Genomic DNA, 19,307 nt, shown 5'->3' with positions numbered 1-19,307 from the left:
CTTCCTTTATGGGCGCTGGCTTAAACACCCCACATTCCGACCTTGTGTCACATCTTCCTGGGTGGGAAACAAGTACATATCTACCCTCTCATTATTTTTAATGTTGGAGGATGGGTTTCCCTGCTGCTTTGGTTGTTTGGAGGCTGGGTAGAAAGTACAAATCAAGAATCCGTTCTTGACAATCAACCCAACCAGTGCGAGGCCAGGAACTGGACCAGTTCCAGTCGGATTTAGGTTTGCCACCTGGGCATTACCTAGGAGGTCCACCCTCCTAGGCCTTGCCACCCGGCTTTTAGGTGGAGTAAATTTATTGCTTGCTGCATGAAGTGTCCCTATGGGGAATGTTAATGGGAATGCCCAGGCAAGTTTTGCTAGGCCGGAGTGCTCCTCCTTTAGAGGCGCTGACTGGACATATCTACTTTCTGACCATGTGTCATATCATATTGAGGTGGGCAGCATGTTATTATCTACCCTGACATTAAATCAAAAATATTGCAACAGAAAAAAATTAAGATATTACATTCCTTGTTTATTTTCTAGCATAAATATTTTCACAATATATATTTATCAAAACGAACAATAATCAAAATATGAGATATATCAGAAAAAAAAATCAGGAAGGGGCAGATAATTTTTTGAGTTGTGTTCATAAAATAAAAAGGAATACAAAGAAAAATATTATTTACCGAATGATGCAACCTGCAATAATTCCAATGCACAGCAAAAAACTGGAATGTAAAAAACATAAAAAACAAGGAAAACACATAACTTAAGAATGAAAGAAAATAGTTTGCTAGAAATGTTAAAAAAAAAAAGTCAATTGGATTTTCAATATTTGCACCAATTCTAAATTTCACTATCCGTCATAAAGCTGATTTAATGTAAGAAAAAAAAAACAATGCTGCTAGACTGTTTTAACCATAGTCAAAAATTGATGCGTTTATTTTCTTACTGCAGCAAAGTGAGACATAAGTTCAGTTTATAGTAGGGAATCTAGCCCCCCCCCTCCAAAAAAATGACACACTCTGAATGTTGCAAAAGTTGCCTACATCGAATCCATTGGTAATGCCAGTAGTGGAGCCTCGATACCAATAATAAACCAAACCCTCTCCCAAAGGAGGAGGTAATACCTGGTAGAATAACCTCTTGAAATCCAACAGAACCATACTCCGATATTATCTCAAAGGTCTGTGCCAGATAAGTAAGGATCTTTAGATGATTTCAGATTTTCATAAAAAATTTTTCTGAAGTCTATAAATTTCAAAGTCTCAAGTTATTGTAACCCATGCATGCTCAGTTGCATACAGAGTAATCAGCTGATACCCAGGGCAAATTTTGATTGTATGCCCTCAATGACTGTTGTAGAGCAGCAGTCTTTGATGATATGGCCACTTTTTTCTTTTTTTTTTTTTTTCAATGGAAATTGTCCCAAACAAGGCATGAAGCAACTTGATGTAAGGAGCTAAAAAAATAATATTACTTCAAGGTTAAAAACTAGCTAGCAATAAGTATCAGATGGATAAATTTTAATCTGAAAAACAGAAATTTTTTTTCTTTTATCAGAAACATCGCTTATGGAATGTGAGGACTAAAGGACAAAATAAGGGAAGAGAGAGAGTTATGAGACTGCCAAAAGTTTAGAGAATGGATAAGTATTTTTGGGTTAATAGATGTAGAACAGTGGAGGTAGCAGGTTCAGGGGAAAACCAAGGAAAATCTAAAAGAACATGATAAGAATAAACTTGAGAGAAAGAGGGATAAATAAGCACTTGGCCAGAGATATGGTAGTTTGAAAAACAACATATGTCAGCATGTAAAATAGATGTTAAACCAATGATGATGATGACGATTATGATGATTCAAGCATAATATTTAAAATACTGTAAATATTATGACGAAGAAAAATATTAAAATATATCTATCTACTTATATATAAAAGCACTTTGTCTGTGTGTGCGTCTGTGTGTGAGTGTGTGAGTGAGTGAGTGAGTGAGTGAGTGAGTGAGTTCCCTGTGAACTACGAAACGGTGGGCCAATTTAAAAAAAACTTCACACAAATGTATTTTACGTGTCTGGAGTGTTCTTAAATAAGTTTTGTATCAGAATGCATCAATAAGTATCAAAAATCGATAATCAATCAAACCTGATGAAAGAAAGAACAGTTTGATTTCGACCAAAGTTAACACCTTTATACAGCCTAACATTGCAAGTGTATTTGAGAAATTTTATCACCGCACAAGTGGAAGGGTCCGGTGTATAAAATCAACAGTAGGGCCTGAATGAATGTTTCTGTTTAGAGCACAATTGAATCATGATAGTTGATTTTTGCATTTTAAACTTTAATTCAAGCCATTATATAAAATAATTTCATTAAATCAACAGTAGATTTCTCTATAGTGCAATGTAAACTATAATGTATTGCAGACTAATTCACTGTGAGAAGGCATGCAAAGCTTCCTTCTGGTGTACCGCAATGGGTCTGCAACTAGAGTAGGTAATTAATCAATTTAATTGAAAAATGAGCAATTTCCCCGATTTCGGTGACAATAAAATATGGGAGGGTGAAACATTCATTAATCCTCATTCAATCGCAGGCAACAAAACAGAAACCGGTGGTTGGACTAAATGTCTTAAAATAATAATAATAATAAAAAAAAATTAGAAATAAAAATAAAGTTGCTTTTCAGAACACGAACCAATAGTTGGTGATAACGAATGCAGAAAGAAAAAATTGTAAGCAGTTTTGTTTATTAGCCTATTATGCTAGTATACCCGTCCTTTGTGCGGGCCTTTGCTGCATGCTGCAGTAAGTGGATTTATAAGAGCAACTATTGCTTAAGATGTTTAAAAATGAAGTGACTGAAATCCAACTATGAACTTTATATCATGTAAGTCATATCAAACTTATATTGTTACACATAAAAATTGAAACAATTGCAAAGAATCACAATGGTTAACATTTGTCTAGTATCACAAACACATTTTTATCAAAGATATAGCAAAGAAAGTTAGCCGGCGCCATGGTGGCGGCCACCGGGATAGTGACGAATCCCAACTTGGTATGCACCATCCCTAGGTGGGGGAGTTCATAAAGAGCCGCAGCAAATATAACCTTAACCTTTAACCTTGAGACTATCATTATGTAATGTTTGGTCATAATCAGTCCAGTGGTCACACTACTACTACTACTACTACTTTATATATATAGTTATAAGACTAGCTGACCAGTGTCCCAGTGTTGCTTGGGAAACTAGATTAATTCAAGATATCTCATGCCCAACTTGAATGATTCACCACAATTTCATTCATGTGACTCCGCTCGTGTGTACTGATCTATGGTGTTAACTTCCAGAGAATCTTATTTTACTTTATATATAAGATTCAAGTAAAACCTCAGTTTAAACCCTTCTGCTGTGTAATTCAATTTAATAGTCATTTCTTGTAATCATCAACATCATTATTATCATCGTCGTCATCAGTGGCGTAGCAACGGGGGGGGGGGTCTGCCCCGGGTGGCATATGCCAGGGGATGGCATTTTGAGAGTGTAAAAAAACAATTTTAAAAATAAATGAAAGCTAACAAAAAATCTTAAATTTTATACCGAAATGGTTGTAAAACATCGGGACTTTTAGAGATATCGGAATCAGAAAAATGTGTCCCTATTTTATGAGCGGCACACATCTTTTGAGAGGGATAAAATACAAAATAGAAAAAGTAAATAAAAGAATTTTTTTACTGAAAAGGTTGTAGAAAATTGGAACTTTTGGAGATATCAGTATCAGAAAAGTGTGTCCCTATTTTACGAGCGGCCCATATCAGGGGGCGGGATTTAGAGAGGGTAAAAATAAAAAATAGAAAAAATGAATAAAAATAAATAAAAGCTAACAAAATATCTTAAATTTTATACAGAAACGTTTGGAAACAAGGCCGATAGCCATTAGTCGCATGCTCTCGTGTGATGAATAAATGCGTGAATGTAGGATTGACATGAAATTCTTAAACATAAACTAAAATGACCAAAAAATGGGCTGAAATGACTTAAAAAAATAAATGACTTAGAATGACTTTAATGAACTTAAGGATGAATTGAATGACCTTAAGAATGACTTGAATGCTTAAAAAAATAACTGAAATCCTTCAAAAACAACTTGAATGATCTGTCACAGCTGACCTGCTTCAGCACAGTAAAAATCTCCCGCTCTGTCACCTGGCGCTTGCAGCTAGCCGCTCTAGCTGTTTTAGCCGTCTTGAAGTGGGGAGAGTCAGCCAAATAATTGCTAAACTCAAGGACCGGAAGATCGGGCTGCTGTGTAAAACTCTCCTCGAAATGTTCTCGAAACCTCTCACAGATCTCCCGAGTCGATTCTAGGGTGCATCTATCCAGATGTCTTACCTTTGCAATGTACTTGTCCGAGCCATGCCTAGAAATTTCACCATGCATGTCAGTGTTGGAGTTGATTGCTTCATTGCCTATCTTTCTAAGCGTAGCTCTGACTACTTGACCTTCATAATGCTTGCTATTCTCACACAGGTCCTGCTTAGCTAGTTCCTGACTAACCCTATCAACCTCCCCCGTAGCCCGGGCTAGTTTCTGCACTAGCTTCTTCTTCATCTTGGCCTTATCTAGTGCGAGATGCTGGGCATACTTGACAGAGAAGGTTCTAATTTTGGCTTTTAGACCTACCCACCACTTACTCCTGGTAACCGCCCTCACGAGTGCTTTTTGAATTAATTCTATTAGCTTCTCTTGGAAGTCTTGTATCTCCAGAAGGGTGGTGTTTAACTTCCAGTGAGCCACTAACTTAGGTCTATTTCCTAGCTTCAGCCGGACCATCACTAGTTTATGGTCTGTCTGGCCTAGCCAAGTGAATGTGAGACAAGATAAGAAGTCTACTTCACCTCTCCTAACTAACATCCTGTCCAAGTAAGTGTTTGTATAGGAGGAAACGCTATTGGTCCACGTCCATATCTTCCGCCCCGGATGCTTGACTTGAAACCTGTTAACCAGACCGCATCTAGCCATCAGATCAGCTAGGCTGGACTCGCACTTCTCCGATCCTCTAGCATCGCCTCCTACCTTATCTATCTTGGGGTCTAAGATGGCGTTCAAATTTGAATTGTAGAAACATTAAGCAAGTACGGAATAAAAATCGACTGTAAACAGATTTTATGATCGTTATATCAGGGGATATAATTTTAAATAGGAACTAAGTGCTACACCTCAAATACTAATAAGATATGAAGAATTTTACGTAAATTGAGCACCCACACGATGACGCTACTCCAACAAAAATTCAGCAAATGTGTATTTCAGCGGCGTAAATTCAAGTTTTACACTAGTGGTGGCCATAAAGGGGGTGATCATTATGCGTTAAATTATTATAGAAAAGTGATCCCCACTTTCTTTAAACTAACATTTCTTCATATCTTGGAAACTACTCGTTTGCTGGAATTTTAAACGTTATTTTCGTTTTCAACATCCTCAAAAACTTATAAATGTCTTAATTATCCAAGTTTTTTTTCTATAGCGTGGAAAGTCGATTGTCTGCACCTTGCCGATCTTATATTCCAAACATTCCCAATAGGTGTCGCTAGCAGTGTATCATTCAAAAACAAGATGGCATGAAGTTTTTCTTTGATAAAATGTCTCATAATATTTGATTTTCTTAAATAAAAAAAAACTACTTGATCGATTTACGTGATTTTTGGAATATGACATTTTCAGGCAGTGACAAGTGCGTACATTATAAAGATTTTTTTCAGATTTTTATAGTAAAAAAGATTACTTGTGGACCATTCATAGACTTGCACCATATTTTCTTTATGGAATATCCTTCCAAAATGAACTATTAAAGTCGTTTAAAAAATAATAGAAATATTATTTTTAATTTAAAAAAAAACAGTGTTTACAAAGTGCCTGCACGCGTTCATGCAGCCATTTTGTTTACGTAATGAAATCAATTGAATTTTACAAGTTAAATTTTTTTCAATTTTTTCACTTTAAAATTCTATCCAAATTTTTCTATTGATTCAATTTTCACGATATTTTCAGGTTCAATGTGAAATTTTATGCTCTCTCCAATAAACCGAATATAATATTCTATACAAAGGTTTTTTTTTCTTAACCACCCCCCAATTTTGAAATGTCTATTAAAGTGAAAGTAATTTTCTCATCTCAGATTTATATATCACAAATTGAAGATAAATGATCAATAAATAAAATAAGCTAATTTAAAACAACAAAAAAAAGAAGTTATTTGCAAATTTACCTATAAAGTCCAAAGTTTAAAACCTTTTTTTTACCGCGTTGAATTTTTTTTAAGTGAAACCTTATAATCTTGTTATATTGCACAGAAAGTTTCGTTTAATTACAACAATTATTTCTATTTCACTCCATGTTTTTTTAGATATCAAAAAAAAAGAAGAAAATTCACTCCATAAAGAAGAAATAAAATATATTAAATCAAAAACTCATGTATTTCTTTAAGAGAATAAAAAAAATCAAAAATCGCTCGACTGTTTTTTTCTTTTTATCGGCAAAAACTGATAAGTGAAATGTAACTATTTTTTAACTACGATGGCCTACATTTACTACCTTTTGTTTACAGTCAGCAATAGAAAGAGACATTAATTCTGTCACTTACAGGCCACCATAGTTGATAACTCTAAGAAAGGGAGACGGTTATCTCTTCTTTTTTCGATTTGTGACAAGCTGAAGTCGCGATATTTTTTAATACTCGCTTAAAAAAATATTTTATTTAAAAAGGACATGGAATATAAAATATAAATATGGATAAATTCTTAATAATGAAGAATGGAAGTACCCATTGAATAGTATTTTTTATAGGTAAGTGATTTTTTTTGGAATTTATATATACATATATTTTATCGAAGCAAGTTAAAATTCGTTGATTTTCTTTAAATCTTTTTTTTTAAAGAAAACCAATTTAAAAAAAACAAATATCGCATAATTTGCTATTAAACCTGTTTTTTTTTTTTTTTTTAATTGGTCTTTGCTCCTTTAATTGAAAAAAAATTAGGGGTTGAATTACATTTTTCAAGTAGTTATAAGCTTCGAAAGATAGGCGGTCGAATTATTCAATTTTTTATCACGTATTTTAATGGCGTTTTCTAACACTGCTAGTAATACACCCCACAAATTTTGCAAAAGTACCAGAACAATTCTGTTCGTATTGTTTAAAATTTTTTAAATTATAAAAATGTTCTATTTCTATATGTTTACAATGTAAATAAAAATTGTTTCGTTTTTTATTAAAAAAAATCTGTTTATGTTTTTTTTTTCATTTCCAGCGGTTTTTTATCACTAAAATAGAATTTAAATTCAAAATACCATTAAAAAAATATTGCGATACACCCATGCGCAACGTCAATGGAGTAAACAAATATCACTAAAATTGAATTTTAAATTAATATTATTGCCTTTTAGCAATACATTTTAAACAACAAAAAAAGATTGATATTAAAATAGGTCAATATTAAAAAAAAAATTAGAATATTGTTTAAAACAAAAGAAAAAAATTCTGTTTATATTGTTTAATTTCGAAAACTGAATGATATGGTAACTGTTTCCATGGACACAAACCAGTGAATTCGTTTTTAGTTTGGGTTGTTTTGGGTTCGAGGTTAATCGCCACCTAAACTATAATCCTGCCAGTTACTCTTCTACATAGCTGGATAAGTTATAGTGTTTGTACTTAATGTAATAGGTTTATTCGGTTCGAAAAACACATAGTCCCGAGCAGTACACGAGAACAACAAAACATTGTGAATTCCATGTATTTTTTACGTGGCTATTTTTTCTTGTTCTTGTACCGCTTGAGACTACGGGTTTTTCCAGCTCAATAAACATTTTACATTAAGTAGTATAACACTACTAAAAACTTATCTGGCGAGGTAGACGAGTAACTTATCTTGCCTTTGGCAACATTTATTTATTATATATTTATTGTTTTTTTTTTTTCGTTTTTTTTTTGCACCTTTTCGAATCTCTTTAGATTGTAAAACAAACACAAAAAACTTTTAAAACATTGATAATAAAATAGATTATTGAAAAATAATAAAATATATTCTTTACAATGTTTGTAAAAGTTCAAATAACACTCTACAGCCAACCTGTACTTTATAACATCCATACTGACTCGAGAAGCCCCCATCAAAATTGGAAAAGCGTCTTTTCAGTTTAACCAGTAAAACACTAAAAAATTATCCAGCTAGGTAAGTAAAAGAAATAAAATTTATGGGAGGGGCTAGTCTCTTTTTAAAGACAATATATCCTTCAAGAACGGTCATAAAATGTATTTTCAATCGATATTTATTCAATAAAATACCAATTTTCCGTGGAATAATCTTCCGGCATTCAAAAAATGGAACGAACGCAAATTTTAGCGAAACGAAATTAGCGAGTCCAACCTAGCAAGGAAAACAAAACAACAACCTGACAGCTGATAGCAACAACTAATAATAAGCGTCTTAAGTTTTAACTACTCTGTACTTGTTATGAATATGTTAATAATGAAATGAATTGACGAAGATAGTTTTTTTTGTTTCAACTAGACTGTAAGTTGCACATAACATTTCAGTAAACAAAAGATACAGTAAAAATTGAATTTCATCGTCCTTTCTGTGCGAGCCCTTTCTAGTTTCACATCTGAAGCCATATTTTTTGTCATATACATACGCGCACACAAGCATATGCGCACACGTACACACACATACATATATATTCACGTTCACGTACACTCACATTCACGTGCATACACACACATGTATGCACACATATGTGCACACGTATGCACACATGGGCAACGTCACTTCCTCTTTAAAGGAAATCCACACATGCACAAAGAACACCGGAAACAACTATAAAAGCAAGAGACAAGCTGTTTCCTTCCCTTTTCGACTTAGCTCTCGAGCTGAGCGGTCAACGCACCATTCGCCCCTGCTACTGCGTGGGACAATAGTCAACAGACATTATGTACACCTTACACGTTTTCTATCTCCATGGCCAAGATTGATTTTCTCTTTCTCTCTTTTTCTCAACTTGGAATATTTCCTTGCAGATTCCATGGACACTGCTATTTCAATGGCCTTGTCCAAAGTTAGCATCCTTTCGCCAAGCAAGCGCCCCTGTATCTTCTCATCTTTCACTCCCACAGCCAAACGATCACGTATGTGTTCATTTACTTTTTTTTCGAAGTTGCAATGCTCCGACATTTTTCTCGGTGTGGCCGCATATTCACTGATGGACTTGCCTTCTCATTTGTCCCTCGCGTTGAATAAGAAACGTTCATGTATCTCGTTGGGGACCGGCCTGGTGTGTCTCTCCATCAGAATAGACAGTTCTTCAAATGTTTTCTCCTCAGGCCTGTTTTCGGCTAAACTCCTGAGAATAGCATAATGTTTTGCCCCAATAACTGACAAAAATATAGTACGCTTCTTACCTTCATTCAACGCATCATTGGCAGTAAAAAAACTTTACTCTCTCAATATAGTGCAACCATTCTTCTTCCATACTATTCTATTCTTGAATTGTACCTAGCAACGCCATTTTTATCCGTTCTTCAGCAACTTTTACTGGTTCGTTGGGTTGTGGGTGTTCACCACTTTTATTTTTAAATTGTCTTGTTACTCCTCCGCATTATTCGTTCTTCGTTGCCAATTAAAGTGCATCAACATGAGCACTGCACATGAATAAAAATGCCCAAGACAAAATTAACATTATAGATGAATGAGCTGTTAGCACGAGCCAAAACAAAATGGCCGTTCAACGCTTGCTTTATTTACAAAATGCCTCGTAAAAGATTGTTACGCCCTCTAGTGATAAAGGGCATCAATAGTGTCATTGGAGTGTAAAGGAAGTAATCCTGTCCAATATATTACAATTTCATTTCATTGTTTTTGTTTCATTTTTCATTTCATTGATTTGTTTTGGTAATTATGTAGAGAAAAGAACATGAAATTCAATTTTTGCAGTATATTTTGTTGATTAAAATATTATGTGAGACTACAGTCTAGTTGAAACAAAAATATTTCTTCGTTAATTCATTTCATTATTAACATATTCATAACAAGTTAAAAATGAATATGTAAAAATTAAAACACGCTTTTCGCGAGCCCACCTGTGTTCCCGATACTACCGGTCAGTATGCAAGCCTTCTAGACCTTTTTCTCTCAACTTCCTCTGAGCTATGTTCATGTTCCGTTCTATCTCCTCTAGGATCCTCCGACCACTCTGTTGTATAAGTTAAGATAAAAATGAAATGTAATAAGTCCCCAGATGTACCTCTCCACCATACTGTATACCGATACTCCATGGCTGACTGGTGTACTCATCCCTTGCTTGTATCGCCGTCACGGCCTGGAAATCACAGGTCTTGGTGAGTTGTTTCAAAGACTGTAGATATTGATCCATGTTTTCCTTTGTTTGTTAGCGACGAGTTGCCAATAAATGCTGGCAGAAGATGCTATTTGTTAGACTGAACAAAACTTCCTCAAGGGCGTTCATGACCGTCTGCTAGTCATTAATGTCAGAAATGTGTTTGACTATTGCAAGAGATGTCAGATTAAAGATATAACTGTTCCACAAATCCCAAAACCTCGTCATGAGATATCTCTAGAACAAAAAATCGAGTAACCTAGGACCCCATCTTCCAATGTAGATCCCTACTACCATGTCTCGTACTCCAACGTCAGAGGTCTACGTTCCAACCTTCCAGAGGTTGAAACCCAATTACAGGAGATGAAACCGGACATATTCTTTCTTAGCGAACTGGAATAGGGTCGACAATTTCCCTAGATGAGTTCATAATTAACGGATACTCTAACTTAACATCTAAATCTGACCCCCAAGATCGGCATGGGCATGGAATATGTGCCTACATTAAAGATGGCTTCCCATGTGGCAGGGATATCTCCAGAGAAGACCCTAATTTACCTTATATGTGCTTCCAGGTTGCACTTGCTTATACCACTGCATTTATATTTGCCCTCTATCGCCCCACAACAGCAGAGATACTATCTTTAAGAGTATATCTGAGAAAATAGACCACATCCTGTCTGCACATCCCTCGGCTAACATTCACATCTGTAGTGACTTCAATGTCCATAACGTGGAATGGCTGACCCACTAAAATAAGACAGATGATGAGGGGAGGTTCTGTCATGATTTTGCCATTGCCTATGACCTCACTCAGATTGTTCACGAGCCCACCCATGTGCCTGATACTACCGGTCAGTATGCAAGCCTTCTAGACCTTTTTCTCTCAACTTCCCCTGAGCTATCTTCATGTTCCGTTCTATCTCCTCTAGGGTCCTCCAACCACTCTGTTGTATCCGTTAAGATAAAAATAAAATGTAATAAGTCCCCAGATGTACCTCTCCACCGTACTGTATACGATACTCCATGGCTGACTGGAATAGCTTCCGTACATTTATATCTGATCTACCTCTGCATTCCATGTTTAAAAAGGATGTGTCCTCTATAGTATCAGACCTGACCGAATGGTTAATTGTAGGCATAGACCGATTCATACCATCCAAAAAATTCCAACAAAAACTTAACAGCCAGCCATGGTTTTCCCCAGAATGTGCTGCTGCCATCGGGCACAGAAATCACTTTTTCCATAGCTACCAACGTAATAGATGCACTGAGACTAAAGCTGCTGTCAGAAACGCCAGCAACCACTGTAAAAGAGTAATAAAAAATGCAAGAAAGCTATATGCTCAGTCTGTCAAATCCAACGTAGCTGATCAGCGGCTTGGTTCCCATCAGTTTTGGCAAATAACAAATAAGATCCTGAACAGAAGCGTGCGTTCTATCCCAACCATTATCAATGGACCAGAGGTCATCTCGTCAGCATCAGACAAGGCCAAACTATTTGCCAAGAACTTTGCAGCTAATTCTACCCTATGCGACGAAGGCCATCAACTCCCCATATTTCCTCCTATAACACAGAACACGCTAGGTAACATACAAGTATCTGTGCGTGAGGTCGCCAAGCTTATCAAGAACCTTGATTCCAATAAAGTAACTGACCCTGACGGCATTCCAATTATAATGTTAAAAAGCTTCAACCAGAACTAGAGAAGTGGTCAATCACCTCAGCAGAAATAACCTTCTTAGTGACATGCAATATGGTTTCCATTCTGCTAGATCTACAGCAGATGTGCTAACGGTTATATCTCATAGGATTAGCAAATCTCTCGACAAAGACTTCCTTTCTAGGGCAATTGCTCTTGACATATCAAAGGCCTTCGATAAGGTATGGCATAAAGGCCTACTTCACAAGATTTCCAGCTACGGTATAACTGGAAATGATTTCTCAATCATTAAATTATTTCTCTCTGATAGGCTCATAAAAGTAGTGATTGATGGACAAAAATCAGAGGCCCACAGTATTTATGCTGGAGTCCCTCAGGGGTCAATCCTGGGCCCAACTCTCTTCTTGATCTACATCAATGATCTCCCAAAACACATACTTAAATCATTCGTTGACATCTATGCTGATGACACGACCATCTACAGCAACACATCAAAGGCCATAAATTGCAAAGTTTTCTCTGATTCTCTCTCCTCTGATCTCGAGCACGTGGTACAGTTGGGGAAAAGGTGGCTGGTTACCTTTAATGCATCTAAAACCAACATCCTATCTTTACATCATCAACGCTCTCATCCCCCATCTGGCATCAATTGAAATGGATGGCTCTCGTCTTGGGGAGGCCCCATGTTTTGACAAGCTTCTGGGCTTGACCTTTACTCCTGATCTGAAATGGAACATGTACATCAAGTCTGTTGCCAAGGTCGCTGGAAAGATGGTGGGATCCTTCTACCGCTCCAGAAGATATCTCACTACTGATGCAATTATCTATCTATATAAAAGCCAAGTACGTCCAAGGATGGAATACTGCTGCCACATCTGGACAGGAGCTGCTAAAAACAGCCTATTCTGCCTTGACAGAGTACAAAATAGACTTGTGGTTTAGTGGGGATGCCCTTTTCTCTTCCCTGCAACCTCTCTCCCACAGAAGAGACGTTGCGTGCCTATCTTTGTTTTATCATTATTTCCATGGCAAGTGCTCGTCTGAGCTCCAATCTCTGCCCCCCCCTCGCCAATCTTTCACGATAAACACCCGTCTAGCTGAAACCAATGTCAAAAATTTTCCCCACTCTTTATCTGTGCCTAAATCAAAACATAGATTCCATGAACAAATCTTCTTTCTTAGAACTGTACGCCTGTGGAACTCTCTACCGCTTGCCTGTTTTCCTCCTGCCTTCAACATCGATGTCTTCAAGTCCAACATAAACAAATTCCTGATGAACCGCCCCCTCTAAGTAATGACGCTTTATCACATCTCCAATACTAATGAATACTGCAACACTATCCCATTGGTTACTGTACACAAAATAACCCTTATCCCCGAGTGGTTCCTGGGCCTTAATAAGTGGTGACCTTCATGTAAAAAAAAAAAAAAAGATTTATAAGTTTTTGTTTTCCGCAATCGAGTTTTTGATGTAATTTTTTTTTCTTGCTTGACTGTACACTGTACAGTCGGCTCGCTAATTTCGTTTCATTGAAATTTGCGTTTAGTTCCATATTTTGCATCCATTATTCGCGGCTGTCATCTTGCGTATAAGATTGGGTAAAATCCATTGAAAGCGGTCGTACATTAGGGGTCATTTCGAGTTAAAAGTTTATTTACTGCACTCATCTGGACTGGAGAAAATCATGATTTAAATGTGTATGTGTCGTCTAAATAACTAACGATAATTCTCTGATATGGCCGACCAGACGCGGTGATCAAAAAGTCAGATCGAGCGTACCAGAAAACGAAATGAGATCAAATTGACAATTGGCCTTTTTTTTTTTTTGGTTTGAACTTTGCGCTTTTCAGATTAATTTATGTTTTATTTTCTTGGTGGATAATTTTTTTTTTTGCCGTGTTTTTTTTTTTTTTTTTTTTGTCTCATTTCGTTTTCCGGTACGCGGTACGCTCGATCTGACTTTTTGATCACCCGTCTGGCCGGCCATATCAGAGAATTATCGTTAGTTATTTAGACGACACATACACATTTAAATCATGATTTTCTCTAGTCCAGATGAGCGCAGTAAATAAACTTTTAACTCGAAATGACCCCTAATGTAGTAATGTATAACGTAAGACAAGACACAGAAAAGAAACATTTATAATGCGTACACAGCTTTATTTTCTTATAGAACCAGTTGCTCATTCCTTGTATTTTTCTATAACATTTTCTTAAATAAGGAAATACTTTGAAAAGTATTTAATTATTATTTTAACTTTTTTTTTTTTTTGAGTTTGCTTTACAATACAGAGAGATTTAAAAAAGTGGTAAAAAAATCAAATATACAACAAATAAATGAATCATTTATTTGTTTTTGAAAAAGTTTTAAACGCTCTTTATTTCATCTTAAATATTAACTTTTTAAGAGCCGTAAGAATTCAAAAAGGCGAAATATGCATCCCTTTCCATTTTCGTGAGGTAGGAGCGAGGAGCTTCGTTTTCAAATTTATTTTCGCCCACATGTTTGAAAACTGAACCGCTCAAAAATAGAAAATAAAGTACTCAACAGAATGGAAAAGTGTTCAAAAACATATATAACATTTAAAATAAAAAATAAAATGAAAAACTCTTTCCCCGTAATTTTTTTGTTTTATGGAGGGCAGTAGTGACGGATGTCTCTCTCTATCTATGTATATATATATATATATTTAGGGTTAGGTATCTCAGAAAAATGATTGGGGGGGGGGATATTTCACCTTTTGTGGTACTAGTACGGAACAATACAATAAGTTGCTTATGCAGAGAAATGGCGTACTATTTTTAAAAAGAGAATTTGAAAATTTTCTCAGAATATTTGCGTGAATTTTCAAAGAAGGTACCATAATGAAGAGAACGAAGGAAAAGTGTGTGGCATTCCGTAAAAAGCGAAAAACAAAAGAAGAGGAAGCAAAAAAGAATAAAGACTCTTGAAATTCATGGAAAAGACTTCTATAGCCGAAATGGCCGAAACGAAAGTAAAAAATCATGCTGAAACCGAAGATGAAGTTGATATGATTAACGTTGATACTGTTACTTATGAAGTCGACATTGACAACGTTGATACATCAAAAACTGTCGATGATGATGATACACCTGAAGTTGAAGAATTGGAAAGGCAATCACTAGTTGGCGTGAAAACATACACTGCAACCGATTTAACAGATGTTGGTTTATGGCCAGTTGAGATTAATCGTAAAATTCGCGCTATACTTGTTCGGCAGGGATCTGCCACTGTGCAACACCTTGATCGTGGATTCAAGAAAGTAGTCCGACCAGGAACAAAAGCAAAAAGCAACGTTAGAAAGCTAACTAAAAAATGGTTCTATCGGGAATTGTGCAACGGGGGGGGGGGGGGTTGAGAATATGGATGGTGTATTCTCCTTTCAGGGAAGCCTTATTTTGCTTCTGCTGCAGACTATTTTCAGCTGGACCGTTGAGTTTTTCTGCTGATGTGGATTTTACGAATTAGTAAAAGTTAAGCCCCAAAGTATATGACCATGAAGCTAGCACATCTCATACTCAAGCGTTTCTCATCTAGAGATCCGACTTGCTGAAGGAAAGTTAGTTGACAAAGTAGAGCAACATCTTATTGAGAAGGAAACTAAGAAGTGGTGGGAAATTCTAGCTAGATTGCTGAACATCATCTGGTTTCTTACCAAGCAGAATCTGACACTATGGGGTCACCGGGAAGACACCCATAATGATGAAAGAGATCAAGAAACCAAAGGGAATTTTTTAGAATTGGTAAATTTATTGGCCAAGTATGACCCTGTGCTCCGTGAACATTTGGTGAAAGTTAACCTGGGAAAGAAAATCGTTACCTTTTATTTGTCACCAGAAATTCCAAATGAATTTGTGAGCATTTTGGCAAAACAGATGAGAAAGAAGATCATCGATCAGATCAAGAAAAGCAAATATTTTTGCACAGTTTTTGATAGCACTCCTGATGTATCTCACAACGACCAGATGAGTGAGGTGTTGCGCTACGTAAAAATGGACGAAAATAAAGTGACAGTGGAGGGGTCATTTCTCTGCTTCATCGAGACAAAAGACAAAAGCACGGAGGACATTTCTAAACTGATTTTGAGAGAACTGGAGAACGATAGGATTCAGATTGGTGACTGTATTGGCCAGGCATTTGACAACGCTGCTATTATGGCAGGCCACCGATCGGGTGTGCAGAAACGAATCTCCAAAATCAACCCAAAAGCTCTATTGTTGCCATGCACTGACCATTCATTAAATCTGGCTTGTGTACATGCTACTTCTGTAGCGGTTCACTCTGTTACATTTTTTTGGCATACTGGACCGGTTATTCTTGTTCTTTTCTACATCTACACATCGCTGGGACGTCTTGATTCATTTGACCGGTCTAAGTATCAAGTGGACTATGGAAACTAGATGGAGTAGTCGAGCAGATGTGAATGATGTGGTAAAAAAATTATTGGAAGTCGTCATTGCCCTGGAACAGCTCACAGGAGAAGGAGATCATCTGCATCTTTAATTCTCAACTCGGTATTGTCATGCCCGTTCTTTTATTTCTGAGTCTTTGGAAAATTATTCTTCCAGAAATCAATGATGCTCAGAAGTATCTTCAAGAAAAGGGGCTGGATCTGCAACAAAGTTCTTTCAGGCTGACGGCGTTGAGAGATTGCTCTTCAGAATAGAGAAAAGATGGTAGACACTGCAATAGACGAGTAAAAAAAACTCTGCTCTGAAATGGGGATAAGCATGGAACATCGTATCCGTAAAAAGAAACGAATAGGTGGTGAACGATTGACTAATGCAACACTGAGATTTGATACTGAGTTGAGACGGGAAATGCTGTCCGTCATAGACAGGTTGACTGAAGAAATATCTTACAGATTTCAACAAGTTCACAATCTTGCAAATCTGCTTGATGATAATTATGATTGTCAGCTTGGTGAAGTTAACGAAGATATAGAAAAAGATAAATTCTTTGCTGAAAGGAAGAGATTACAGTATTTTGTGAAAGCTTCAGGAAAAGACAAAATCAATGGACCTTTTGAACTTTTGAACTTTATACAGAGAAACCACCTTGGGGATTGCGTCCCTAATATTGTGATCTTGCTGCACATTTTCCTTACCCGAGCTATTAGCGTTGCCAGCTGTGAGCACTCTTTCTCGAAACTGAAGCTCATAAAAAACTACCTTCGATCAAAAATGAGCCGGACAAGGGTTACAGACTTTGCAACCCTCTTCATAGAGAGGGAACTTGTCGATAGAGTGAATTTTGATAGAGTTATTGATAACTTTGCCGAAAAAAAGTGCGAAAAGTATGTTTGTAAATTTTCAACCGTCTTGATGCCTTGCGATAGTTCTCTCACAAAAAATAAATTTATAGCCTTATTTTCAATTCATAAATACATTTATTTAAAAAAATTAAAACTATTTTTAAAAGGATTGAAACATTATTAACAACAACAAATTTCTTAAATTTCGCGCTTAAACCAAGCGATTACACATACGGATTTCAAAAAAATGTTTTTTCCTCTTTAGGAGGCTCGACCTCTTAATAATAACATTATGACGAAAAAGAAAAGAAAACTACATCGGACTATCCTCTCTTTGATACATCCATGTTATTTTGGCGAAAATTCGGACTTTAACAACAAAAAAGTAAATAAAAATGATGTTATCATTTCATAACATTTTCAGGTGTCAAAATTTTCTCATTTAAATGTATTATTATATTTATTTGTGTAGCCAGTTCATTTAATTAAACATTTTTTTTATAATTTGAATTATATGTTTTTTGTTTGGAAAATATATTTGGTTTCTTTTGTTTCCTATTAACGTTTACATAATTCCCTTCAAATTAATGTTTACATACTTATTATTATTCAAATTGTTGAAAAGAAATTGTCAAATTAAATTAAAATTTAAAAAAGGGGGAATTATGTAAACATTAATCTGAAGGGAATTGTGTAAACATTAGTTCAATGAAAATAAATATTTTGAGGGCATTTTGGAATGTTGAAGGTTTTAACAGGTTGTCATATGCCAGCAGGGGTGGGTGGGCGCAAAACATGTAATTATATGCCAGCAGGGGCGGGCAAAACAGGTAATTATATGCCAGTGGATGGGGGGAGAAACAGGTAATTATATGCCAGTGGGGGGGGGGATTTTATGACCGCCCCGGGTGGCAAAATCTGATGCTACACTACTGGCCGCTATCATCATCATCATCATCATCATCATCATCATCATCATCATTATTATTGGTTTTTATTTCTATAAAGCTGTAAATATATATTTGATGAAATATTTAAAAAAATTTGCGATAAAATTTGATTTGATAAAAAAGAATCGGTATGGTTTGGCAAATATTGGGCAGTCAGTGGTTGCTTATCCACTTGTTACAGCACAAGGAGTAGTTTTTTTTTTCAAAGCCGTGAAATAAAATCCGTTTTCCTCAGTTAAAGTTAAGAACATTTTGAGTGGATTTCTGCAGCAAAAAGGTTTTATGCTATTAACGCCTTTCTTCTAAAAAACAAATTGTTTTCAGTGTTCAGAAATGAAATTAAACCATTTTTATTTTTTGGTAGGGAGGGTGATAACACTAGTACTTACCAAGATTCGGGTATGTAAAGGGTTAATGTATGACAATGGTGATAGCCTGAAAAAACAAAAAACAAAAAAAAAAAACAGAATTATCCACAATTATTTTTACATTTTTAAGTAGTCTTTCAGGTAGAAGTACCATCTTTGTTTCTCAGACAACAACAGTGGCTTTTTTTTTAATTAGAAAAGGGTAAATCTTGTTTTTTTCTCTACTTCACTTCAACTACACTCAACCACGCCCCTCAGTAAAAATAATATTAATGATATATATTACGAAGGTCACGACTCAACCGACCTAGATGTGTTGTGCAAACTAACAAACAAAACACGTTTTGAGCATAAAAGATATATAAATAAAACAGGGTAAATTCGAAACCAGACGAATCTTTAGCAGTGTCAGAAGTCGCCATTAAAAATTGCGTGATAAAAATTTGAATAATTAGACTTACTATTTTCGAAGCTTATAACTACTTGAAAAATATAATTTAAACCCTAATTTTTTTTTCAATAAAAGGAGCAAAGACCAAATTTTAAAATAATAACAGATTTAATAGCAAAATACGCAATATGTTTTTTTTAATCGTTTTATTTAAAAGATTTCAAGAAAATCAACGAATTTTAACTTACTTCGAATATAAT

General features: G+C 35.7%; 1 protein-coding gene across 1 annotated transcript in view; it reads right to left on the bottom strand.

Moving 5' to 3' along the window:
• Positions 1 to 19,307, bottom strand: part of LOC145287925 (sodium/hydrogen exchanger 1-like) — a 137,188-nt gene that overhangs the window by 95,700 nt on the left and 22,181 nt on the right. The window contains exons 3-4 of the mRNA XM_080135877.1: positions 18,678 to 18,723; positions 687 to 728 (exon numbers count right to left, since the gene is read on the bottom strand). Coding sequence (XP_079992003.1) covers positions 687 to 728; positions 18,678 to 18,723 — 88 coding nt within the window. The remainder of the gene's footprint in view (positions 1 to 686; positions 729 to 18,677; positions 18,724 to 19,307) is intronic.

Source organism: Euprymna scolopes, chromosome 11 (assembly GCF_053919585.1).
Source record: "Euprymna scolopes isolate OS-2025 chromosome 11, ASM5391958v1, whole genome shotgun sequence".
Lineage (NCBI taxonomy): Eukaryota > Metazoa > Mollusca > Cephalopoda > Sepiida > Sepiolidae > Euprymna > Euprymna scolopes.
This window is presented reverse-complemented; position numbering and strand designations above follow the sequence as displayed.